This window comes from Dunckerocampus dactyliophorus, chromosome 11, assembly GCF_027744805.1.
Source record: "Dunckerocampus dactyliophorus isolate RoL2022-P2 chromosome 11, RoL_Ddac_1.1, whole genome shotgun sequence".
NCBI classification, from domain to species: Eukaryota; Metazoa; Chordata; class Actinopteri; order Syngnathiformes; family Syngnathidae; genus Dunckerocampus; species Dunckerocampus dactyliophorus.
The window spans coordinates 19,859,672-19,884,749 of NC_072829.1; the positions used below are offsets into that span (position 1 = coordinate 19,859,672).

The following is a 25,078-nucleotide window of genomic DNA, read 5'->3' on the forward strand; positions in this document are numbered from 1 at the left end:
CTGCCATTTTATTGCTCCTGCTGTGGGGTCGAAGTCCAAGCAAACAAGTGGTTTAACATTAATGTAGGAAGAAAGAATCTTAGCTCCCCCACATGACCAAGCAGAAACATCATATGACATAAAAGTTGCCTGTTGAAGTGACGCAATGTGAGGAATTCATTATGGATCTCATCTAGTGCGCGCACGCGATGTTTGTGCGCGCTCCTGTGACAGGTACACACTTTGAAGTCCGAATTCTTTGTTTTAATGTATATAAAACTACAACCAAACTCGTCATCTGACTCATTTCATCGTCTGCCCGGTAGGCTGCTCTTGTCATTGACTTACAATGTACTTTAAATGTGTCATTTTAGGTGCAAAATGTTTAAAATGTATGGCGTGACGTATGCTAACGGCGTTACATGATGCTAATGGGGTGCCTAATAGTTGACTTTTAGCGTATAACTTGTTAAACTATTAAAGGCAGTTGAGCCGAGCCTAGCCGATAATGGCACGTGTGTGCTTTCTAATCAGTTGGGATACCACTTTCGTCGTACTGCGGTCTTGTATTGTAGCGATATCCCAAAGCGTTTAGATATGGGTTGATTGGTTTGGGGTGTATGTAGCGTTACCTCAAACATTTAAGAACCTGGATAAGCATTCCCCAGCTATTTGTAGCTTCTCCCTATACTTTCTCCGGATCTATTTATGGAGTACACCTGTTGGAGCAGGATAATCCGTCAATTGGGTGCAAGGGTTTACGTTTATTATGATGGTGAAACGTAATAATCACTTCGTGTGTGAAAGCAGGTGAGTTTGCATGTCATGTGAATACTTAAGTCGATTTTTCTAAGTGATGCTTGTACAGCAATTCTCGTTTTCAATTTCAGAGCCAAGATTATGGACAGAAAATATCATGGCGTATTTTGTTTCAGAAATGCTTACCAAGTTACATTCAGAAACATCACGCTCAACATGTCCGAAGAGGAGTAGGAAGTAGCGGAATTTATATACTCCTTCCCCATGTCTATTACTGATAACTCATTCACACAATTTTTGAAGGGTTCACTTCCTGCGTGTAAAGAAAGGAAGATGTTTAAACAATATATCAAGAAGCAAGTTGGAGATAAACTAACTATTAACCTTCTGCAGTGTTAGGGGAAGGGAATAAATACAAATAGAAAAATCATAAACTAAGAAGACACTAAATAAAACTAAGAAATACTGAGGATGTTGACTTCAAGCTGCATCAAGTCTCCAACAATGTTTTATTTTTTTATGTACATGCTGTGACCATGCAGTAACAGGCACATTCATTTAACATGTAATACTTAACAGCATTTTGCCGTACGTAAGTCGTTTTAAGCATTACCGGAACTTTCTTCCTGTGCGCATTGATTTCACATAGCAACATGACACGAATGCTACACCTAGCGTTAACTTTTCCAAACTTAAACACAAAAACACAGCAGCAGTGGCGGCAGCGCCAGTATGTAGCGTTACCTTTCGGAAGTGGCCTGAGGTGTTATGAGCGCAGCGCTGACACGCTGCGAGTGAGTGTGTGGCGAAGCTAGCCGGCTAGTAGCTAAATTGACATCATGTGAATGTAATGTTTTCATTGTGAGGAGAAGGAACGTGGTGTGGGGATATATTTCCTCAGCGGACTGCTCAATCGTGGCGGAATCTCCTCACAAACACTAACCCTCCCCATCCCAAACTAAACATGTTGAAACGGCGGCCTGAAACACCGGCGAAAGTGGACAAAAAAATGTCGAAACGCATCTCTTATGGAGTGTGACTGGAAGCTAGCAGGGATAGCTCAGTTTAGCAGAGCATGCTAGTGCGGCTATGTGTGTGTGCGAATCAGGTTGTATGAGTGTGTTTACATCATGTTGTATTTTACAACTTGTAAAAGAAACTGAGCCTTTTAGGATGCCCATTAAAAAAAAAAAAAGTGATCTTTGTGTGCACGGTGTTTGAGGACGTCCACGGACTCCGTTCCGCTGCAAAGTGTTTGGGCCTTTTACTTGTATCCAAGTTTTATTTCTATAGTTTTGACCCTTGAGAAGGTATAATAAAATAGGTGCTGAAATGTGAAGCATATACTAACTTTTGTGTTACGTGATACTTGCAACTTCCAGTTTTAAAAGAAAAATTTGAACATTTTTAAAAAGGGACTCAAAACGCTGACTCATTTGTGTCTGGTGAAAGCATTTGCTGCACACAGGCTCATCTCTGTAGTTGCGTTCCCATACAGAGGACACCCTTGTCCTTATTTTGTTTTGTCTGGAATTCCCCATCATGACCTGTCACCCTGCTTTAGGCCTGTGTCTTGGCTTTTGATAGCTATTGCTGTGTGATACTGACATTTTCAGTCACCCATGCAAAGACGGGGGAGGCCATTACAGTCTGTTTGCACGGCAGCCAAAGGACTTCAGGAATAGAGGCGCGCTGAAACTTTGATAACAGACATCTTAAAAATTTTTAGAGGCCATTTATGAGACCCTCTAAATGTGTTTAATGCAATTCAGAGTGTGTAATATTTAGGTGGTTTGGTTTGCATGTGAAAATTGATGTTATCTTAACAACGGTAATAAAACCTGATCCTGAACATTTAAGTATCCTCCAGATAACGAGTGTATGTTAAGATAATGAGCATTGTGCACCATGATTTATATGTGGCCTCCTGTAAAGATTAGACTGTAGTTCCTGGGGGCCTTCTATAGATTAAGCAGAAATAGCATGTCTTAGAATCTGGTGTCACACCACCGCTGCAGTGTTGGGATCAAGTGTCAAGCTGTTTGTGTTCAGCATGAGCCCATGGTGTGTGACAGTTTTGAGTGTATGATCATTTGTGCTGCAGTGTATCTTGTATTTTTCTTACGAAGCAAGTTTCCATGCAAACTTTAGTTTGGGCCTGTCATTTTGAATTTTGCTGCCTTGCTCTGTGCCACTGCACTCCCCTTTTCACTTATCCCTTGCTAAAAAGCCGCCTGATCCATTCCCTCATAAAAGAGAGACTTTGGCTGCTTAGCAACAGTGAATACCATGTAAGCCTGACAGTCTGTTGCCACTCCCCCTCACTGGTCTTGGCAAGGATAGGGTGACATGTTCATATTTTCGTTAACTCGGATCTGGGCAGCCTTTGACGTAATCTCTGCCACAAGTGGCATAAGTCATGTCGCCACTTACAAAGAGCGACAAAGAGACAAAAAGAGGATCTAAAGTCAGCACGGGGGGCACCCTCACTCACTCACTCACTCACTCACTCACTCACTCAGAATGTGTCATTAGTGATGCACGGTTTGCTCTGAACACGAGGAGGGAGCTGCGTCTGGACGGGTGCTGTTAGTGATTCTCACAGCTGCTTGCTCAGTTAGCGCAAATTAGCACTTTGGAGGAAAAGCAGCACTTCTTTGCAGAATAATTTGAGTCTTGAGAGAGAAGACGATACATGATTGGTTGGTTTGATACACCAAAGGATTCGACTTTTGGCGGGCATATTCTTCCTCGCTGGGAGTCGTAAAGGTGAGAATAAATGGTGTGTTCATGCTTCAGTTGATCGGTATATGTTTTGTAATGTGTATCATTTGCTGATTGTTAGGCTCATTCTCACACGTTTCCACAACACAATCAGACAAGCACGTCTTGTCTATGTTCGTTGCTCTTAGAGGAACAGGTCCTACCAAGGTTTCATATTCACACCTTATCAATCAACTACTTCATTTTTTACATTGCTTGAAAGCCTAACTCCAACAGCAGTGTTGACATTTGTAGAGTGTGTCATGCTTTCTCAATATGACACGTTTGAATCTGTTTGTAAAATCAAGTCGCTTGTTCATTTGTAGAAAAAGTAATTCTATACAGCCGTGAGCAGCGCCCACCTCACATTTAAAATGAAAACTTTAGTGTGGTAAAATGTTCCATTACATCACACACGTCTAAATTTCACATAGATTAATTTTTAATGAGGCTACAATCGTGACTGTTTTTAACGCAACTATTTCCATTGTTGTTGTCTATATAACTGTTAAATTAGAGAGAGAATAACCAAGAGCTCAGACAATGTTGTTTTACCCTGTCGCTTGCAGTTGCCATGTCCCTGAGGAGGTTGCTCTCTGGATCACTGCACTTGTTGCAGCACAGGACTTTGCTCCCATCCATCAAGAATAGTATTTCGACATGTGCTGTTTGATGTTGCAAACAAATGCCTTCGCAAATGAGTTAAAAAGATCCATTTGAAGTGGAAAAAATGCTACCGCAAGAATTATTTGAGTTATTTTCCACTTTGCCTTAAGTGGAATTGTATCTTAATGAAATGTGCACGGATGGCAGTCTGCGAACTGGAACCATTTACCATAATTTCACTGGTGATTTGATGTTCTTCATTGATATAACGGTGCGTTTGTTGTAGTAGACCGGTCTGCTTACATATAAATGTGAGTTGACAATAAAAAAAAAGTTAACTGCAATGTATTATTACAGGCGTATTAATGTTTTATGAGTCTTATGTGTCTTAGCTTTACTTTAATGTGTGCTGCTGGTAGCTCAATGGGGGGTGAAAATGTTTCCTTAGCTGTTGTGTTCAACTAGTGAAGTGAAGCAACAGCAATATTTGTAATTAGCTAAGTGTTGAATTTGGATGTTGCTCAAGAATAATCCCAAGGACCTTTGCATTTTTTATGTAACTAAGTCATGAATAATTTGCTCATCTAGCTACTGTTACACTGGTCAGCACTGACGAGAGCGTGTCCTAAGCATACAGCCTTACCTGTCATTGTAAAGTTTGGCATAATATGAGAAACTAAAATGGTGTTACCTTTAAATGTTCTCATTATTTTTTGTATAGATGGTGGTATGGATACTGTATCAACATTATTTTGATATGTGAAAATGTTTCTCTTGTTCACAGATGTTCATTGAGGATCAACTTGACTGATACTGCCAAACAGAAGTTGATAGCTTCCAAGATATGACTCGGTCCAAACACTTCAATGCCTAATTCAGCATTTACTATGTCTTACAATGAACACACTGGGACCACAGTTCCTCTGCCACGCAGAGACATACAGCTTGAGCTCCCACCTGGGAGTCTTTACGACAATGGATCCCTGTCCCCATCGCCGGACTCCTCCAGTAGTGTCTCTACTCGCAGTGACAGAGAAGCCAGCAGCTCTCCTGACATCAACATGCTGGACCGTTGCATCACAGAAGGCTTTCTTTTGAATAGCTTGCAAGGCACTGCCCTACTACAGCAGAATTTGTTCGGTGACACAAGCATGAGCCTGTCCCAAACATGTATCACCACTTCTCTCGGTGATCATGTGAATTTTGACAATAAAAACTTGAGCTCACAGGGCAACCAAGAGACACAGGAGTACTGCTCTTTCAGTCGGAGCAAGGGAAATGTAAGTGATAAGAAAGTGACTTCTCCAGACTCTGCTGGGACAGGGGAAGAAGGCCAAATCAGTTCATGTGAGAGTTCTCGGCATGGATCAGCTGAGAACGACTGCTTCTCTATGAGCTCTGGAGAAATGGTGATAAGGAGCAACAGTTTTTGTTTGGCGGACCAGTCCCTCTTGGTATTTTCTTCCCTCGATGAATCCTCCATCTCACCAGTCACAGCGCTTGCAGAATTTCAGAATGAAGCAAAGATTTTGACCACGCCCACCTTGCCAGATGTGTGTGAGAATGTAGCTGAGGTGAAGACAGAGCATTCATACCTTGGCATGACTTTTACCCTGGCAGACCACTGGGAGCTGCCTGAGGAAGACAATTTGAGTGCGGCTACCTCTCCTGTGGTTCTGCCAGGTGGAACTCAGGGAGGTCTTTTCATGACCTTTTTGTGCGAAGCATCTCCAGATGATAAACCAGTTCAACTGACAAGTATGGAAGCAGCGGTGGCACCTTACTCTGCGGCATTCACTCCAGAAAAAGGCACGACCTTTGTGCCCAATCTGTCACCTATGCATGATCTGAATAAAGATAGTCAGACTTCCACACCGGTACCAAACACTGGCATTAAAATACTTCCCTCACTTTCCGAATCTCCTTGCACCAAAAGTACAGGCAGTCCAAGATTATTACCAGCTGAAAAGCAGCGAAAATCTGTCACTTCCACAAATTTGGCCATGGGACTGTCTCAGCCTGCCAGCAAAGTCAATAAAATAGAGATTAAGAAGTGTCCTAAATCAGACTTGAGTAATGCAAAATCTAAAGTTGTCGCTAGAACTGTAGGTTCAGGATCTTCTCTACAACAGAAACAACTGCAAGCAAATTTGCACAGCAAACACATTGAGGCTCCTATAGGTACCAAGAGCAGAAAAGGAATTCATACTAATGCCTTTGTTTCTGCCACTGATAAAAGAGAAAACAATGCCCAGAAACAAGTCAATCCAAGGGGTGCTCCCTTGGGTGTGACAATCATACAGTCACCTGAGGATAGTGCGGGGAATGGAAAGTGCAACAGTAGCATATCCACCACAGCAAGTGAAACTGCTCAAACAGCATGTTTCAGCACTGTCAGCTCTGAGAATGAGCAAACGGCCTCATGCCAAGTAGTAGACATTCCATCTCACTGCACTGGCAACCAAAATGTCTCTCTGTCATCCTTTGAAACATCTCCTGATAAAAGTGTGCAGAAAGATCTTAAACGGACTCCCAAGAAGCACACGTCAAACAAAATTGAGGTCAAGTCAAGCTCAACTTTGAGTTGCGTCAAAACAAGGCCTCGATGCTCATCAGAGAGTTTACCATGTTCATCTCGGACACCTAAGGAAAGGATAACAACTACTAAGTTCTCAAATAACATTACATTCCCCAGAAATGAAAAACAAACCAAACCACGGACTCTAAGCAACTCTTCCCAGAGTAAACTGACCTCATTGGCTGAGGGCACAAAAAGAGCTGTGGGCAACTCCACAAGAGAAGTTAATAAGATCAGCCTGGTGGTGAGTAAAAGTTTGTCATATGAATAGTATGCAAATCAACTACCTATATATTTTTGAAGTACTGTATATGAGTTTAACATATATGTAAACAACAGTTCCAAATATTTTGAGACAAATATTTTCTAGACCTGAATGTAATCTACATTACAGTGGAACCTCGGTGTTTATACACCCCAGTTTTTGTATGATTTGTTTTCAGCGCAAATTATTGCCAAAAATATGTCTTGGTACGGTGAAACATGTGCGTCTAACAAATTAGTCCACGGAATCAAGTGCCCAAAGAATGCATCAACACATAGTGACTCTGTGAAGAAAGGATAATGGTTCTTTTGGAGTTGGGACGACTATATAGAGATTCTGGTCAGGGAATGCTTTAATCATCTTTATTGTGTGTGTATAGGTGGTTTGTTTGTTTATAGAACGCACACAGAATGATGAACAGCTCATGTCTGTCTCCTTTCTTCACCGAATAAGCACAGTACGCTGTGGGCTAATGAGGCTTTTAAGACCATTGCGTATTTCTGAGTATTAGATGATTCTTCCGTTTGTCATTTATATGTATTTCACTTTGTTTTCTACATGCAAAACTAGGATTATTCTCTTTAAATTATCTCTTGTGTTAATGTTTTTGGGTGTCTGGAACAGATTAAATGGATTTATATTATTTCTTATGGGAAAAATGTATTTGGTTTTCAAACATTTGTTTTTCATCTGACCTTTTGGAACGGATTAATGACAAAAACCAAGGTTCCACTGTACTTGAAAGGTCTGTAATGTCTGATGTATTAGTAATAATGTAAAAATTCCAAAACTTGGGAATCTTACACAAACATCTTTGCAGACAGAATCTGGCAGAGCACCTGGATCCTCTTTGGATCAGACTAAGAGCAGGGCTCGAGGACAGACATTTCCAAGACAATCACGAGGGACATCACTTTCACATCTTCCAACTGCCAGTCCCAGACCTGCTAGTCAGTCTGTCAGGCAGAGACAAGTAACCAGTTCAAGGGTTGATTTCAGGATGCCTAAAAGTGTAGGCACGCCACAGTCTACGCAGAATAGCATTGCAGGTAAAAAAAAATGTGTCATTTCATTAACTTTGGCAGGAGGGGACTACATGCTGTATACTAGTGGAGTAGAGTATTTCTGCAAGTATGCAGTTTGTATTTAAGCAGGTTCTCCATTCGAGGGGGATTGTATTTAAGCAGGTTCTCCATTAGAGGGGGATATTTCACACTTTTAATATGGGGGCTCAAGCCCTCAAAACGAGCGCTCTTATCACTGGTTTCTTGTCATGTCATGTCTATACAGCTTTCCATTGCTCTTTATTGTAAGGGGAGTCCTAGGGAAGGAAGAGGACTCTTCCTCTCCTGAGTGTGTGGAAAAACATGGGAAGGAAAGGGAGGTGTAAAACTCTGCAATGCTGTTGCAATAAAAATGCAATGTTGGTAGTAGTAGTAGTGGTCGTAGTAGTAGTAGTCCTCCAACACAAGTTCAACTACAGGCACATTCTAGAAGGAGACATTCTCCCTACTTTAGTTGCAATTTTATGATGATGTAAGTCTGACATGTTGGCTGTAGTATGTAACATTGGTAAGTTTTATTTAATTTCTATTTGAAGTATAGTTATTAAATTAGGTCAGATTTTTTTTGTTAATCAGTAGTCATTTTTTACTACTGTTTGTAGTTTGTTTACTACATTGTTTAGGTTAGGCTAGATAGGTAAATTGCTGTATTGACCACAGAAAGAGGGAAGTTCTTGTCGTTCTGCTTGAAAAACGGCCTTTATGCACTTGTCTAACCTAAAAAGTCCTTGGCTGCTCATCTCCAACATTTCATTTCACAGCAGGCAGTCAGAGGGCTCAGGCAACAGGAGAGCAGTCCCTTGAAGCAGCCTCATCAGCAAGTGTTAAGCCCCAGCTGAATGGATCCCGACTTCCTCAGACTCCCACGCGCTCGTCTCTTATGGGCCCTCCCCCTACTCCTACCTCTCGACTACCTCGCAAGACCCCAGTGCCATCCAGGAGCCAAAATGGAGGCAGTGTGGGCAGAGATCGGGGTGAAGGTGCAATGAACCTATCAGAGTTTTACATAAGCTTTCCAATATATCATTTTAATAATGGTAGTATGAAATCAGGTTTACGCAGATTGTTTTTCAGGGTCAAGTCAAGATTTTATTTGAACACATCTGGACATGAATGGGAGGGGCCTAGATCGTGACCCACTTAAGGGCTAGACTTGGCTGAAAAGCCACTGCGGGCAAATCCTCGTAATAGCTCTTCGTCTGCCAAGAGGAAGATTTGGTGTCATAAAAATGATATTCATTGGGTCTGCTGGAGCCTATCCCAGCTGACTTTGGTCAAGAGGTGGGGTAAAAATAATACACTGTCAATAAAATGTTGTTTATATTTTTTATTATTGTCCTCTTTAGTGATTTGATGTCACTGAGCACATCAAACCTTGCATGTTGCTCATGAACTTGGAGGGACTAATGTGTAAGGGTATTGACTGACTGCCTGGTACTATGTATAAAATCTGAGCATCAGCAGCATGGCAGTTTGATTGGTTGAGAGAATCTTTCCTTAACTGGGACCCCCTCTGCTCTTGTTTGTTGTCATGGCAGCAGATTCTGTTCCAGTCTAGTTCACACACACCGCTGCCTAGAGGCGTATATGGTAGACATACGGCAGTATCACTGATGTTTGGGACTCATAAAAGAGCAACAATCCTCCAATTCATTTTCCATTGAAGACCAATGGCTGGTTACACAGGACTTCGAAGCTGCACTTGGACAGAGTTTCCTGCTCACATTTTTACAAATTATTCTAAAGTGGCAGACAGGAGAGCAGGATCTAACTGTGATCTCACCCTCCTGACATGCCTGCTCATTGGATCCTATCGCTTTTGTATCATCCCATTGTTGGCTATATTTCATGGGAATTATAGAATGCACTGGAGGAGTAAGTACAATTTTTAAAGTAGGATTACAACTTCGATAGACAATATTTTATTACTTCTACCAAAGTAGCAGTAATGATGATGCCTTCACATGTGTACAGGTATATACTGCGTTTTCAACCACTTGTCTGTGCTTGCCCAACAGCTTCTGGAGGTGCTGGACGTAAACAAACCACTGTCAAGACTGTTGGATTGAAAGCAAGACTCTTACCAAACCCTGGAAAAAGCAATGGACCAAGTAAGAATACACTCATATACTGTACACACACATGCTGTACTGTACATGTATTAATAATGAGTCCAGTCTTCTTTAAGAGGACTTTCAGTTTTGTTTTTTGTAAATTGGTCTGTACAAATATTGCATGGGTGCACAATTTATTTTGAACATTTTAAACATTATTTAGGTTATCTAGAGTAATAAGCGTTGATTATTTATATTTATAATATTTATATGCATTTCATATTATTCTAAGAAATATGAAAAAGGTGAAATATGCGAATGATCTGAAACAATTCCACCATGACTTGATTCTTACTACTTGTGTTCTGTTTTTATCAGTTGTCAGTGACTCTGCCAGAAAGTGTTCTCCAGTCATGCCCTCAACAAGCACGCCTGCTCCTATTACCAGCAAAGGATCTTGTACTTCTACAGCGAGCCCTTTGAAAAGATCTGCTTCTTCCAGATTAGTTAATCTAACACCAAGCAGACCAGGTAAAGTTTTTCTTTAGAGTCCACTACAGTGAGCAATTGTTTTATTTTTTTTACCATGTTATTTGTAAACATCATTAAATTTACAATGTAGAGTATGTGATCTCCGATTTACTCTGAAATATCGTAAGAGCGTATTACAATCCAGTCATTCTAACATGTTTGTGGAAACTAGTTGAAAATACAGGAAATATTGGAAGATGCAATCTGTATCTTAGGGGACAGCTGTGTCAACCAGGCTGTTGTCAGTTCAGTTCAGCAGGCAAGACCTTGCCCAGAGCTGGATTGTCATGTCTGCTCATCTCACTGCTGGTAATGCAGGAAGAAATAGAGTAATGCATGGAGAACATGGAGGGCAAGTGAAAATTTTCATTGGCTGCAGTGTTTGTGTTTGCTCCTCCCATAACCCCCACCCCCGCTCAACCCTGCCACCCTAGCATCCTGCTTCAGCTACAGCAACGCCATCATCAAGTCTGGAATTGTGGGCTTTACCAGCAGGATTAAGGTTTTTGTGAGATGTAGCACACTGTCCTACATAGCCAGCTGACCTTGGTCCTTTTATTTATTTTTTTCCCCCCCAACACTCAACAGAATGAGTGCTTTTTACTGATTTTATATTTTGTCGGCAGCCTGGTATTCAGAATTGTTTGCTTTTTTTATGTGTACTTGGCTAAAATAGTGGCTTTCTTGCTTGATTTATGAGAGATGTTATGGTCTCCAAAGCTCTCCCCCTCAAACATCCACGTGCGTCTGACAGCAAAGGGCTTACTCCGAAACATTCAGCTGCTGTCAGGATGCAGGAAAAACACACTGGTTTTCCAAGCAGGTTTGTCACCTTATGTTATCTTGCATTCTACACATATTATTGTGACTTTGTGGTCTCTCTAGTAAGTTAAATTAGCTGAGGTTTTGGTATTTACTTGACCTGTAAAATGTGGGCTTCTATGTTTAGCACGGTTGTTTACTTGTTGGCAAATCAGGAGGTTCATCTTTCATTTATCAGTAGCAGTGACATTAAATGCCTGCAGGGTAGTATTTTAGGATATAGTTAAGATTTAAAACAATAATTTTTTTCTCACAACAGATAAAGTACTTAAGATATTTGCTTACATTAGTTGCTAAATACTTTAAGTGAGCATGCTTGTGTTTGAAATCACATTTCATATGCCCACACACAGAGAGACCCAGATCTCCTGTTTCAGTCTGAAATGAACATAGGTTATTTTGGTCGCTTGGTTGAGCCATGGGAGCCCTCACTGGAACTGGTGATCAGTACTGTGGGAAAACTAGAGTTTGTGAAATAATTTAATAATTTAATTTCACTCTCTTTTTGAAAGGTTGGGTATCATTTTAATGGGATCATTAAGTATTTGAGTTTGGCTTTTAAGTTACCCTAATATGGTGCAGCAGTTATAATTAATTGGTGAACAAACAATTAAGTGTGTCATGTAATTTATGCAAATTTTATTGCACTAAACTGTTGTCTGGTATTGTGTCAATAGAGCGCTAACAATAGAACACAATCATCACCCGTTCTCTGTTGTGATATCCCTTTACATGCCACTGTTGTGCAGTCTACAGGGATTCTTAGAAAATTAGTTTGAACGATTTCTCGATAGGCCCATTACATTACTCTGGACACAATTGATGTGACAGTTGTGTACTGACAGTGGAAAATGAATGTTCTGGTACCAACAAACTCACACTTTGAATAATTGTTGAAGGTAACATAATGCTTCAAATCTCTACCTCTATGGACTATTTTTCATACAGATGAAAGCATGTTTCTCTGCAGATGATATATCTCATCTTTGATGAAAAAATGACAAATATGACTTAACACACATAATACACACGCAACGTCCTTTTTCTGTCATTTCAAAGGTCATCAGTTAGGGTGATTACATTTGGTTTGATATTTATTCTGAATATGAAATGTTCTGTTACATGTGTTGGTAACACCTGATTTATTGGCAGCATAATGTTTCAGTGTGTGCTGCAAGCCATCGACCCTGTCTCTGATCATGGATTCAGCCTATTCACCGAAATTCCCATAGTATCTGGTCGTGCATTGCTTTTACAGCCAGCAGAGGGCATCCTCATTCAAGCCTCAGCCACTTTAGGTGGTTATGTACTGAGAAGAGAGGCTCAGTTAGAATCACAAACATTAGAGATGTTTACTATATGAGTAAAGTTTGGTGTTCAATGTTAATAGTTTACATTGCCATCATAAATCTGACAAGCAAGCAGTACTATCATTATGTGTAGCACTCGTAAGCAAATATTGGCTACATGGCAAGACCGCCAAGGTGCATTAATCCCAACCATTTTTATTGTACAGCAAAAGTACAGTAGTAAATAGATTAATTAATCAAACGCTAAAAGACAGCTCCATAAAATAATTAATTAGTGAAATAATGATTAAATATTTACATGATGTATGTTTTTGTATTAAATGAGCTGTCATTTTAAAGAATTATTGACACATTTAATAACACATTATGTTATGTATTTCATGAATCGATGGTCCATTGATTAGTATTTTGTTATTCAATTGATCAATTTATGGTTATATGTTCAGTTATTGATGAAAAAATGTAATTCAGCCTCTCAAATGTGAATACTTTTTTAGTTTGCTTAATCACCCATGAAAGCCGATGTTTGTATTGTTTATGTTTGACTTTTAGGCAAAACAAGGTATTCGTGCACATCAGCTTTGACTTTGGAAAACAATGATTGACATTTTTGCCTCTTATCTGATATGCTGCAAACCAAACCACTGTTTGTGTTTGGTTCATATTGATTTGGTCCATCGAGCGCAGGAGTGTCCAAAGTGTGACCCGGAGGCCATTTTTGTCCCCCAGGTTGTTGTTGTTTTTTCCTTAATTGGCCCTATCCTTAATTAATTATTTTAAAAAATATTACACTAATAACTATGTGCTTTTGTTGATTAGAACACAAAGCTAAAATGTCACAGTTTTCTTCAAATATACCAACCTTCAGTGGATTGGTTATAACTAAGTGAAGAATATTCAAGTGGCCCTCGGTGGAAAAAGTTTGGACACCCCTGGTCAACAGGCCTAGCAACCAAGAAAATAATCGTTAGTTGCAGCCCGGGTGTATTTTATTTATTTCATGAATTAATGGCACATTTAATAACACATTAATGTATTTAATTCCAATTTTATTGAATTAATGACACATTTAAGTCATTATTGAAAGATGTATTCACTTATTTCATTCTGTCGCAATTTGATCCTGCACCCTTGCTCATAGATAACAGCTTGTTCATTGTGCACCTCCTACTGTCCTATGCTTGCAGGCTTTTTTTCTGCTGCAAAATACTACACTACATAATGGGTCATAACCTTTACAATATCCTACAGCCTCCTACATGGAACACATTTGTTTTGAGACCATAAAAAAAGCTAGAAGAAATACACTGATGTGACAATTTAAACTTGGCTAGAATGATTTTGTTCAATACCCTAGATCAGAGCACATTGCAGTTCATTCAGTTAGAGTGCGTCAGGTATTAACGTTGCTTTATATCTTTTTAAAATCAGTACTTTAATCACCTTGTCTGCAGTACTGTTTGAGCAGATTGACAACCCCGCGATTTCCCCTGCTGGTACAGTATTCCGCCAATCAAGAGCTGGTATTCCGGGTATGTCTCAGCTTAGCCTTATTGCCATGTTACGCAACACTCTAAATGTTTCCTCCTGGGCATTGTCATTGGAGAAGCATGTTTTCTACAAGTTTCAAATATTCCTACTATTTAACCTGATATTTTTCATTTCTATTTGGTGAAATAAAAATTAGGAGTTTGTGTTCTGAAAGTTTATTTATAAATAGAGGTTATTGTCATTTGATGGATGGATGCACCGTGTACTTTTTTTGGGGTGGTGATATATTTATAAAGCTCATCTAAATCAAGACTGCAGTAGCAGGACATGCTGCTGTGGTGACCACCAGATCCACAGAGCTCTAGACTGAATTAGGAAATGGAAAACTAATTGAATTCAGAGGATCCATTTTTATGTCCGTGCTATCTGTGAGGCCGCACTGGGGCTCGTCAGTGCAGCTGATTGGATGAAACATTTGCAGACTGCAGAACCATCCACAATTTTGACACTGGAGCTTGCTGCATCTTTTAGAGTGCATTGAGTTGAGGGTGTTGTTGGACCAACTGCCGTGTTTAAGGAACGGGGCATGATGATGATCATGAATGTTGTCACGACGCTCGATGCGTGTTCTTTTACAGTGGACAACAACAATCCAAAGGCCGGTTGCCGCCAGCAACCACCTCTGCAGCAAGTGTCAACATCTCAATCAAAGCAGAATAATGGACGCCCAGATGTGGTACCACCTAGTGTCAAGCAGGGTGACAGAAAGGACCAAAGGATCCAACATCTCACAGAACTACTTGCATCCTCCAACTGCAGATTTGAGGCAGTTACCGTTGTGTTGCAGCAAACTCTGGCTGAGGTATGAGAATTCCTTTTTTTTGTTTTTGTTTTTTTAACAATTGAAAGTTTTGCACAATGATACTACTATTATCTCACACAAATATCAAGTAATGTTAAGTGTGCAAGTGTCTTGACAATAGCGTGAAAAGGAAATACTTTTTTTTTTTTTAACGTGATACGTCAATACACAATAAATTATGGATTATATACAGTTACTACAGTGACGATAAGAAAAGCAACAAGTCAAATGCCCTCTCTATTTACAGAAATTCATCACCCGGACAGGTTTTTTTTAACGTGTTTGATTTGGACCTGCCCAGTAAAGTCATGTGATTAGCTTCCAGAAGCGTAGCACCCCAAGGGATTATTCATGCTACTGTGCATTATGAGCAGGCCTGTTTGTTCAAGATGCAGCACAAATCCCACAGTCTTGCCATCATCCCTTTTTTTATTTATGTCATGAACAAAATTACAGCTCGGGGCCTGAGTTCTATTAGGGTTGTTAAGAAAGTTGTACTGCAAAGGTTGACAGCATACATTCGGGTATATTTATTTCTCCATAAACGTAGCACTCTTTTATTCTCTAGTTATATTTAGACTCTTAAGTTGTTTAACGCCTTGTGTTTTGGAAGCATCAGTTTATATTTTGATGGTTTGAAATAGAAGTATAGTATGAATTGGCTACTAATCCAGTCCTGCATTAGATTAGATTATTTCTGATCTTACTTTTGAAGTGTGTGGTGGGGGGGGGGGGGGGTGATTATTATTATTTAAAATAATTTTGCATTGTTTTTAAAAAAAAAAAAATGGCCTCATCATTAGAAGACAAATTTCTGAAGAATGAATGAAATATTATTGAAATACTCAATTATCTCTGGTAGGTGTTCATCCAATCATTGTGTATGTAGGCATTTTTAGTTTGCATGATGTAAAATTGATAGCGTTAGGTTAGCACTATCATTCCAAGTAAAATTGGTATTGATGCGAGAACAGCGCATGTATACGGCATTTTTGCTCTGATTTTACATGACTTCCAGTTATGAATATGCTTTCTCTTCCCCAGCTATTTGGGCACGTTACGACAACCGGATCTAACGTCACCTAAAAGCCAGCATTAAAATACAGTAATAAAAAGATTAAATACAAGGATTAAATGAAACTACTTAAAAAAAACTTTACTCTGTGGCTTATTGGGCTGAGGAAGTAGAGGCAGGAGAACAAAAAATGAGACCATCATGGTTTTTAGTTATTACTGTCACTTTCATATGTCCTTAATGGGTGGTCATGATAGTCGAGCGTTTAATAATACCAAAAGTGCTACCGATATAGGCGGGTGTTTGTCCTCTCTCAGAGCTACAGTACTGTATAATGTGTATTTTCACTTCCACGGTGACTGTTTTTCTTTTCCTTGCTGCATTTCCACCAGAAGAGCCCGACTTATGCTTGGGAGATATAATGAAGTGCAAGAGCTTTGAATGAGGCACAGTATTCATCCATGGTGTGAAAGAAGAGTACACACTGCATCCTTGCAGCATGTGTTCTGCACATACTGCGTATGCTGAAAAACAAAATTACCTTTTTAATTTGAGAGTGTATATGTGACCACAAAGCACCGAAACACGGAATGCCGTAACCCGAGGACTATCAGTATAGTGTGTGCAACAGGCCGTAATCCAACTAAAACGCAACTATGAACTCCCTGCCGTCCTTTCCTGTCCACATGTCCGGAAGATATTTATTGCAACACACAATTTGTCACATTCATTTGTCTTAAATGGCTTATTCTCTCTGATTATATCTACTATATTGGGTAATATGAATGTAACGGTGACTACAGGGGCGTTATTTCATGCTTAGAGGGCTCAAATAATGTTAAAAAGCGTATTTAGTAGATTGCAAACAGATATTCTATGCTGTAACTAGGAGGGAATTCTAATTTGTGTAAATTCACTCATCACCGTCGACCGTAAAACCGATTAACCACGTTAAACGAGGAATGACTGTATTTGTACAACATATGGATCAACACAAGGACACATCTAGTTCATATGACACTTTGCACCCTAATATTTTTGTTGTGTTGAGAGTGATCACATTGAGTAGCAGATACCTTACACCCAATCACTGATATTTGTCTCATTTCCCTGTTGTGGGTTTTCATGGTTTTGAAACTGCTTACACCCTTAAACATGATATTTGTTCCTCCCCTCGCCTTGTTGACCTTACTACCACTAATCACAATGCACACCTTAATATAATTTACTACAGTTTTAAAGCAATTCCATCCATTGTATGTGTGGTCTATTAATAGGGCACTTTCGGTGCTTGTGGTAGACAGTGGAATCTAGTAGTAATCGAAAGGCCCAATAATAGACAGCTCTTACCATCACAGTGTGAGAATGCCCCAGCTGTTGACTTGATATGGTAACACGAGCAGGCAGCCGCATCCCTTCGCGAGTACTGCACGTGGTTTCTTATCATGCTTGGATGGTGTGATACTATGGAGCCACTACATGCTGTGAAACCAGCAGGCATGAGATACATTATTTACCATATTTATCATTGCCTCAATTCAATGTTCAACATCATTTCCAAGAAATTGTAACATCACTGCAATAGCTTCATGATGTGTTATTCTATGCCTGATGAGGAACGGGGTATTATGTCCAAAAATAGCCTCATGAAATGCATGCAAATACAAGGTTTTCTACAGTGAAAATCATGATCTTGCTTATATCGATTGCAAAAATGTTTTAGCACCTACATACTACAGAAGCCTGTGTGCATGCCGGCATGCATGTGTTGCAAGGGAAGCTTCAAAACAAGTACAGTGTCGTCCAACATAGCTTCAGCGTCTACTACCACTACACGCAAGAAGTCAGCTTGTGGCAACCAAAACATGGCAGTATATAATTTACTTCTCAGGCTCTCTCCTTGGACAAAGAGTAAGAAATGTTTTCTCGTTTAGTGATTTTTTTATTTTTTTTTAGGACAGGCTTAAAAACGATTAATTTAGCTTGTGTGAGGTTGGTCAAAGTGACACTTTAGCACTTTCTGTGAAATTATTTGCTTGACAGTAAACTTGATGTTTGAACTGGCACAGTAGCGAGTGGGTGTGTAACAGTGGAATTGTGAGCATGTACTCCGCAGATGATTGTAAGGGAGTGGTGCAGAGGTTTGTGGATGATTTAAGGCTGCTTCGGATGAGAAGGGGGATGGTAGTAATGAAGACACTCCCTGTATCCCCCTGGGAAGGTCACCACACATCTTACTATGCCGTGTGCTCCATCAGGCTGTGGGCAGCTCTGTACATTTATCTGGTTGTTCCATTCCGGCTTCTTGCAGTGGTGTCTTAAAGTGACCTCACCTCTGTGGGTAGGAGGAGGAGACTGTTCTTCCCTTGGAAGCCTGCCCCTTTTTATGTGCTTTTTTTTTTTTTTTTTTTTTTTAAATACAGCAGTGCACTTTGCAGTCTGTCAGCTCAGCTAGTGAAGCAGCTTTTTCTGGCTTGCATCAAATATCATCAGGGAGGATGTGAGTGGAGGTGGTCCAACCACCTGGACCGCTGCTTGTCCTGGCTTACTTCGTGTGTCCGAACCCCAGTGGGGGGAAGGGGCACCCAGGCATCCAAGTGCTGTATCATGGGCTGTTCAGGCAGCAAAGGCTGCCTTACTGCTCGCTGTCATGTGAAGCAGGTAACTAACTTTAACTTTTCTGCAGTGTCATGTTTTTATATTGAGAGGGAATGTTTAACTTCTCTTAACCATTTTGTGTAGAATACCATGTCGTTTGAGGAGCAGCTGAAGTTAAACAGATTCAGGGTTTTCAGTGAGCACTGCACTGCAGCAAGTGCTGCTTCCCCACACTCGGTCAAAAGGCAGAAGTAAAACTGTGCCAGCAGTAAACATGGAGTGGAATATCAAGTCTTGCGTTTAATACTCCTCCCCTAATCCCTTATTCCTGATGATGTTTACTTTTCTCAGTGGCTGCAGTTTATTTTGTACTGTTATATTTGCACGTGGCACTCCTGTTTCATCTTACTTTCTCATTCAACTATGCTTTAATGTCTCACTGTTTTGTGTTGTTGTTTGTGGTCTCAACACAAAAATGCAGACTTTGACAACATTCAGAGTTTGTCCTGTTTTCATTTCGGTACAGCGTGATGAATCCATGGGGCGGTGCAAAGAACTATCTCAGGAGCTGGTCAGTCTCCGAGGAGAGCTGGGTAAGATGACCTGCTGATTGTACACACTAATGACGCATGTCTCATACCTGACGTTTCATATCGTTACAGTAAGTCCATCAATCGGTGATGGCCGATACGGTCAGGCTCATAATGTTTCCATAGCTAAAAGCCATCATCACTCTTTGTGGTCATTTATTCTGTCATCCCTTGCTTGCTTTGAGCATCTAGTTTGAATCCGCGGCTCACAAAGCAAACATGCAACACAAATTTTTACTCAATACCTTGTAAATGTTCTTGTAAAACAACTTTTAGTAATAGTGAACAAGAAGAATATCAATACATGCATGAGATCTTGACACAAAAAATAAAAATATTGGAAATATTACTTTTTAACAAAACCCATTTTAAAAAGGCAGACTGCCTAAGTCAATAACCAGTGTTCTGTGTCTTCGCTTCCGATGAGATGCTTTGCTGTCCAAGTTATTGATTTGAAGTCAATTTGTCAACTTTCTTTTCATTTTTGAGAAAGACACACATGCTCGCATGCACACACCTTGTTACAAGTGCCTCGGGACTTCCACATGACCACTCTTAACTGCATAGCACTGTTCTGACACATTCTTTAGTTGAAATCGCATTGACTTTGTGCTACGTGGAACAAAAGTTGGTTACCTTAACTTTCTTCCTTCCGCTTTCCCCTGCAGTCTTTACATTCTTCCTAAAACAGTATTACATTATTTCTGCCAGAACTGTGACTCTAAATAATGATTCCATGTATTGCATCTGCTGTATCTGTTACATCTAACTTTAGATGTGTGATAAAATAGACCTGCTGTCAACAGATGAGCCATAAGGTGTATGTTTGCACTGGTGAATTCGGACTTGAAAGGCTCATATGACCACATCACTTTCACCATTTTGCAGAATGCAGACCTCTGCGGGACAGACCCTGATACTGTAGATCAGGGCTCTCCAACAGGTAGCTCGCCACCTGATTTTGAGTAACCCACCAAAGGGGTCAAGAATATTTGCTTCAGCTCTTAGTATAGTCGTCCCTCGAACATCGCTCCCTCATTCTATCGAGGTTTTTAATAAATGATGCCGTTTCGTGTTTGACTATGGCCTATTATTGGTAAAAAAAAAATTTTTAAAACATATTTAAGCAAGTTGTATGATTTTTTTGCCAAATTAAACATTTTCAAGCATAAAAATGGCTAAAATAATGAATGAAATGAAAATAAATTCAAATAAAAATCCAGTATAAGCCTTTAAGACCACCAACTGAATGGTTGTAGTATTCTACATTGGTCACTAGGTGTCAGTAATTGTTCGTTGAGACCAGAAGCACCAGACTTAAACAACCGGCTATTACTGCAGTTTAAATGATCTCACAACAGGCACAATAATATAATAATAATCTAATAACACTGGTTACTGTTGTGGCCATAGCACACAACAAGCTAAAACTCAACTTTGAACCCCCGATGTCTCTTTCTGCCTGCCATCGATTTGTGCTCCCCTACAATGTCTTAAATGGCTTATTTTCTCAGATTATGTCTACTATATTGGGTAATACAAATGTAAATGTGACTATACGGGTCTTATTTCATGTCTTGATGGCTCTAATAATGTTTAATGTATTTAGAAGATGACATAAATAGGTTTTCTGTGCATAACTACGAAAATATTACATTTATAAAGAAAGTATCCTACTTCACGGAAATTAATTTATCGTAGTGGAGCCAATTCCACACCACGGACATACTGAGCTAGCAAGGTTGTAGCTGTGTGGATTGTCACTCGTGCGGCAATATCATCATTATTGGCATAAAAACCAATACCTATATGAATCGATATCTATTGTTATGCCAGTATACGGATATCATCGGACATCCCTAATAGAAACCGTTGGGTCAGAGTGAGACAGAAGAGTAAAAGTCTCTGCTTGCACAATGTTCACAATGGCTTTTATGATTTTTTTTAATTATTTTTTACCAATGTTCCAGATTTCAAAATGTGTAACTTGTGGCCATGAATAACTCTGGCATATTTGGCAAATGTAGTCAAGTGAGGTAAGAGTTTCCATGAACCTTGTGTCATTTGTGTCATGGAAAACTGATTCTAATACCATGCTGACCTAATTTTAACAAAAAAAAAGCAGATTTTCTTTCCTCTAATCATTCTACTTTGAACAGCTACAGCACACCACCAATATCATGTATATCAAGGGAGCAGGTGTACTGAATGCACTTTGTATTTTGCAGTATGCTCCGTTAATTCCTCTGAACGGCTGGAAAAGGAGAAGCAGGACTTGCAGAATGCTCTGGACAATGCAATGCAGAGATTGAAAGAGCAGCACCAGCAGGACCTGGAAGAGGTGGAGCAGAGACTGCAGGTCTTCTACCAGGCTGAGTGCGACAAGGTCCACCTCAGCTACCAGGAGGAGGCAGACAAGTGCAAAGCTCTGCTACAGCAGCAGGTTTACCACTCATTGACTCTCTTATTACATTTTCTATGTGCCGCTACAGAGTACATGTGAAGTAAATGTATGGGAACACTTTCATTATAATTAGTGAATCCATGTCAAGTTGTGGTGGTGGTGGTAATTTAAATCTCTCCTACGTTTCTCCAAAAGATGGCAGAACTTGAATGCAGCCAAAATGCCGTGAAGCTGGAATTGGAGCACAGCCATATAGAGCAGCTGCAATGTGCTAAGCAGCAACATGAACAGTCACTACTAGGTGAGTGATTAGAGCCATTGCATCAAGTACAGTGAAACCTCTGAGGTTAAACACACTAGTTTGTATTTTAAACAAACAAAAACATCCCATTGTAAATGTTGACTAAGCTGTGCTGTGTGAGATCCCAGTTGCCCAAAGTTAAATGCATTAACTCATGCACTATTGTATTGCCTTTTCTTTTTAATAATACAATATCCCATAACATTTTCAGAGCTCGGAAATATCCACAATCAGCAGCTGGAGTCTTTGAGTGCAAGTTTGAAAGCCACAGAAGCTACTCTGTCTGTGAGTTGGACTTTGAGGCGCACAAATAACCTGCCACCTTGTCTGGACACCTCGTGGAAAAATGAAGCTCATGTTTTGTCTGCAGGCACAGATTGAAGAGCTGACTCAGCAGAACGCTGCCATGATGGAGAAGCTAACAGCAGAGGAGAACAAGAGGATGGAGCTCGTTGAGAGTCAGGTACTGTTCTCTGTACTATGTCATGATGTTTTTGTACAGGTGGGGAAATGGTCTTTCAAATGAATTGATTCAGATGTTTAATCTAAATAGAAGTGCAGTGGTGAAGTACGGCTGCCGCCCCCACATCGGTATTGATTCTAAACCCACTCAGGATTTGTGCCATGCTAAGTAATTAAAGAAACTTACTTCAATCACTCTGCTGTCAGTAGTTAAATAACGCAAGCAGCTTTGGCAAAAGCATAGTGTAACACAATGACCATGTACAGCTGCTACCTCTATCTAAAATGGGGGCCTCAAACTCGCAGGCCCGATTTTGCGGCCCCCTACTTGACATCAAAATTTAGCGTCAGTGTGTTTTAAAGGAAGAGGATCTGTAAATGGGAAAGCGTGTCACACAGTGAAATGAACACGGGGGTCACTAGACAAAACACTAGCATAATTACGGTGTAAACACAAAAATGAAAGCACAACATGTAACAGGTAAGTACACACACACAGCGTAACTACTACTGCTATGGGAAATAGTAAACAACTCGGTTAACGCTGGACACATAACTTGAACTTAACAAAACAAGTCCCGCAAGGCATGCTGGGAAGCTGGAAGCATACATCTCCATTTATGATTGTATGAGTGTCACAGGGTTGCTGCATTTTTTTTAGATCCTATGGAGTTCCTAAATGTATTTGTCTGTCCGTGCAGAAGGACTCGCACACTGTGTATCTGGAGCAGGAGCTGGAAAGCCTGAAGGTGGTGCTGGATATCAAAAACAAACAACTACACCAGCGGGAGAAGAAGATGATGGACGTTGACAAACTTGTAAGATCTTGAGCAAAGATCAGATGATGGTTTGAAGTGTAATATCTTTTTACTTCTTTTGTTGTCCAGGTTGAGAAAAATGTGAAGTTGGATGAGAGCCTTAAAAGGGTCCAGCAGGAGAACGAGGACCTCAAAGCTCGCATAGAGAGGCATGCCACACTTTGGAGGTAAGAAGTGACCCCCAACAGTTTCCTTTGCTCCTGGGAAGTTAACCACCTATGTTACCTTTTGCAATGTGTGTTTTACCCAGTGAAACCATCTTGTGAGAAGGCCAGCCACTTTTAATGGTATCTACTGCCAACCATATATGCTGGATGCACGCACAAGAGTAAATAAGATGTTCCTATAGCTGATATGGTTTATTTGATGCTTTAAGAACTTGAACTTGTTTCTGACAATGTGTTGACCGACTAAAACAACGATGCATTTGAATGAATGTACTTTCATCCACTTGTGTAGTTGGAGTGCGGGGGGAAAAAAAAAATCCACAACATGCCCAGTGGAAAACATTCTGGTCATCTCCAACCATTCTGTTTTAATAGGCAGCAGCAGTGTGTGGTTGGTGTTGTGCATGTTGTCTAAGCTGATGTTTTGTTGGCCCGCAGGCAGCTGTCCACAGAGCAGGCCATGCTGCAGGAATCCCTCCAGAAGGAGTCCAAGGTGAACAAGCGTTTGTCCATGGAGAATGAAGAGCTGCTGTGGAAGCTCCACAACGGAGACCTGAGCAGCCCTCACAAGGTGTCCCCCACCTCTATGTCTCCTTCCCACTCCTTCAGCCTCCAATCGCCTCGCAGTCCTGGCACATGTTCTCCTCCCCCTCTCTCGCCCAGATAACGGCGGCCCCCCTGCTTCCAGGAAGCAAACAGTCCTGTTGAAGTCGCCCCTCTTGGTGGGGACGGCTTCTTCAGTCATTACCCACAGAGACACAAACTTGATGAAAATGATGCACACAAGCACTTAATAAGCAAGGCCACATTGTTCTTTTGGCTGTCAGGTCTGTAGAGGAGTCGTCGGGAGGGGCAGTGAAAGGAATCTCAGGATTTGTCATGGAACACTATTTTTCTTCCTTGTCACCACTGGAGTCACTCACACACTGCATGCACCATTTCACCATTTTGTGCACGATTGACCCGCTCAACGTTCGTGATATCAGTGAAGCGCTGCTCACCATTTATTAATGTCGTTATTCCTTTAGCTGTTGTGGCAGGTGCAGTCTAACACCTGGTGGCCTTCCCCATTTTTGTTTGTTTGACCAAGGGACCATTCCACATTCTATGCGTGTGTTTGAGTCTTGGCACACTTCGCCCCCTCCTCGTTAAAAACACAGCTTTAAAGCCGGGGTCTTTTGGCAGGAAGAGACTTTGCTGCAGCACGGCATCTTGGAATCGTCTCCAAAATAGAATTTGTATGAAAATACTATTATTGGTGTGTTGACCCTGTTTGAAATATGCAATTAATAAAGTTAAGTTTTAAACCTGATATAGTTCACTTCAAGGGTTAAAGCTGTAATTGGTGATTATATTGACATATGTTGACTTACTTGCAGTATATCATTTTATATTTGCACTGTGGTAACAAAACTCTCTTGGCGTATGACTTGGTAAGTCCTGTGAGCTAGCTGCACAACGTTACTGTGCAGAAAGAGAATGTGGAAAAAGCAGCACGAAAACAAAACATGTTCTGGGCCTGCGTAACACATTCCACATACGGAGCACATTAGGATGTCAGCCGGGCTAACTTTTCAGCTTTTAAAACAGATTCTGCTCCTTGTGGCTCGCTACAAAACCACAGCAAATCTCTCACTGC

At 40.5% G+C, this 25,078-nt stretch overlaps 1 protein-coding gene across 7 annotated transcripts; it reads left to right on the forward strand.

Annotated features, from left to right (window-relative positions):
- The first annotated feature begins 53 nt into the window (after window positions 1-53).
- mtus1a (microtubule associated tumor suppressor 1a) lies at window positions 54-24,759 on the forward strand. 7 transcript variants are annotated; one of them, XM_054792754.1, is made up of 16 exons: window positions 3,254-3,507; window positions 4,071-4,378; window positions 4,892-6,929; window positions 7,771-7,999; window positions 8,776-8,994; window positions 10,033-10,125; window positions 10,447-10,599; window positions 14,861-15,084; window positions 19,224-19,290; window positions 21,516-21,730; window positions 21,887-21,992; window positions 22,204-22,277; window positions 22,363-22,455; window positions 23,156-23,272; window positions 23,342-23,439; window positions 23,878-24,759. In XM_054792754.1, exons 3-16 carry the CDS (start codon window positions 4,974-4,976, stop codon window positions 24,104-24,106), a joined length of 3,873 nt encoding a protein of 1,290 aa, XP_054648729.1. In that variant the 5' UTR covers window positions 3,254-3,507; window positions 4,071-4,378; window positions 4,892-4,973; the 3' UTR covers window positions 24,107-24,759. The 7 variants fall into 7 exon arrangements, with proteins under 7 accessions (XP_054648728.1, XP_054648727.1, XP_054648731.1 ...); XM_054792753.1 differs by lacking the exons at window positions 3,254-3,507; window positions 4,071-4,378 and adding an exon at window positions 54-213; XM_054792752.1 differs by lacking the exons at window positions 3,254-3,507; window positions 4,071-4,378 and adding an exon at window positions 183-301.
- The last annotated feature ends 319 nt before the right edge of the window (window positions 24,760-25,078 follow it).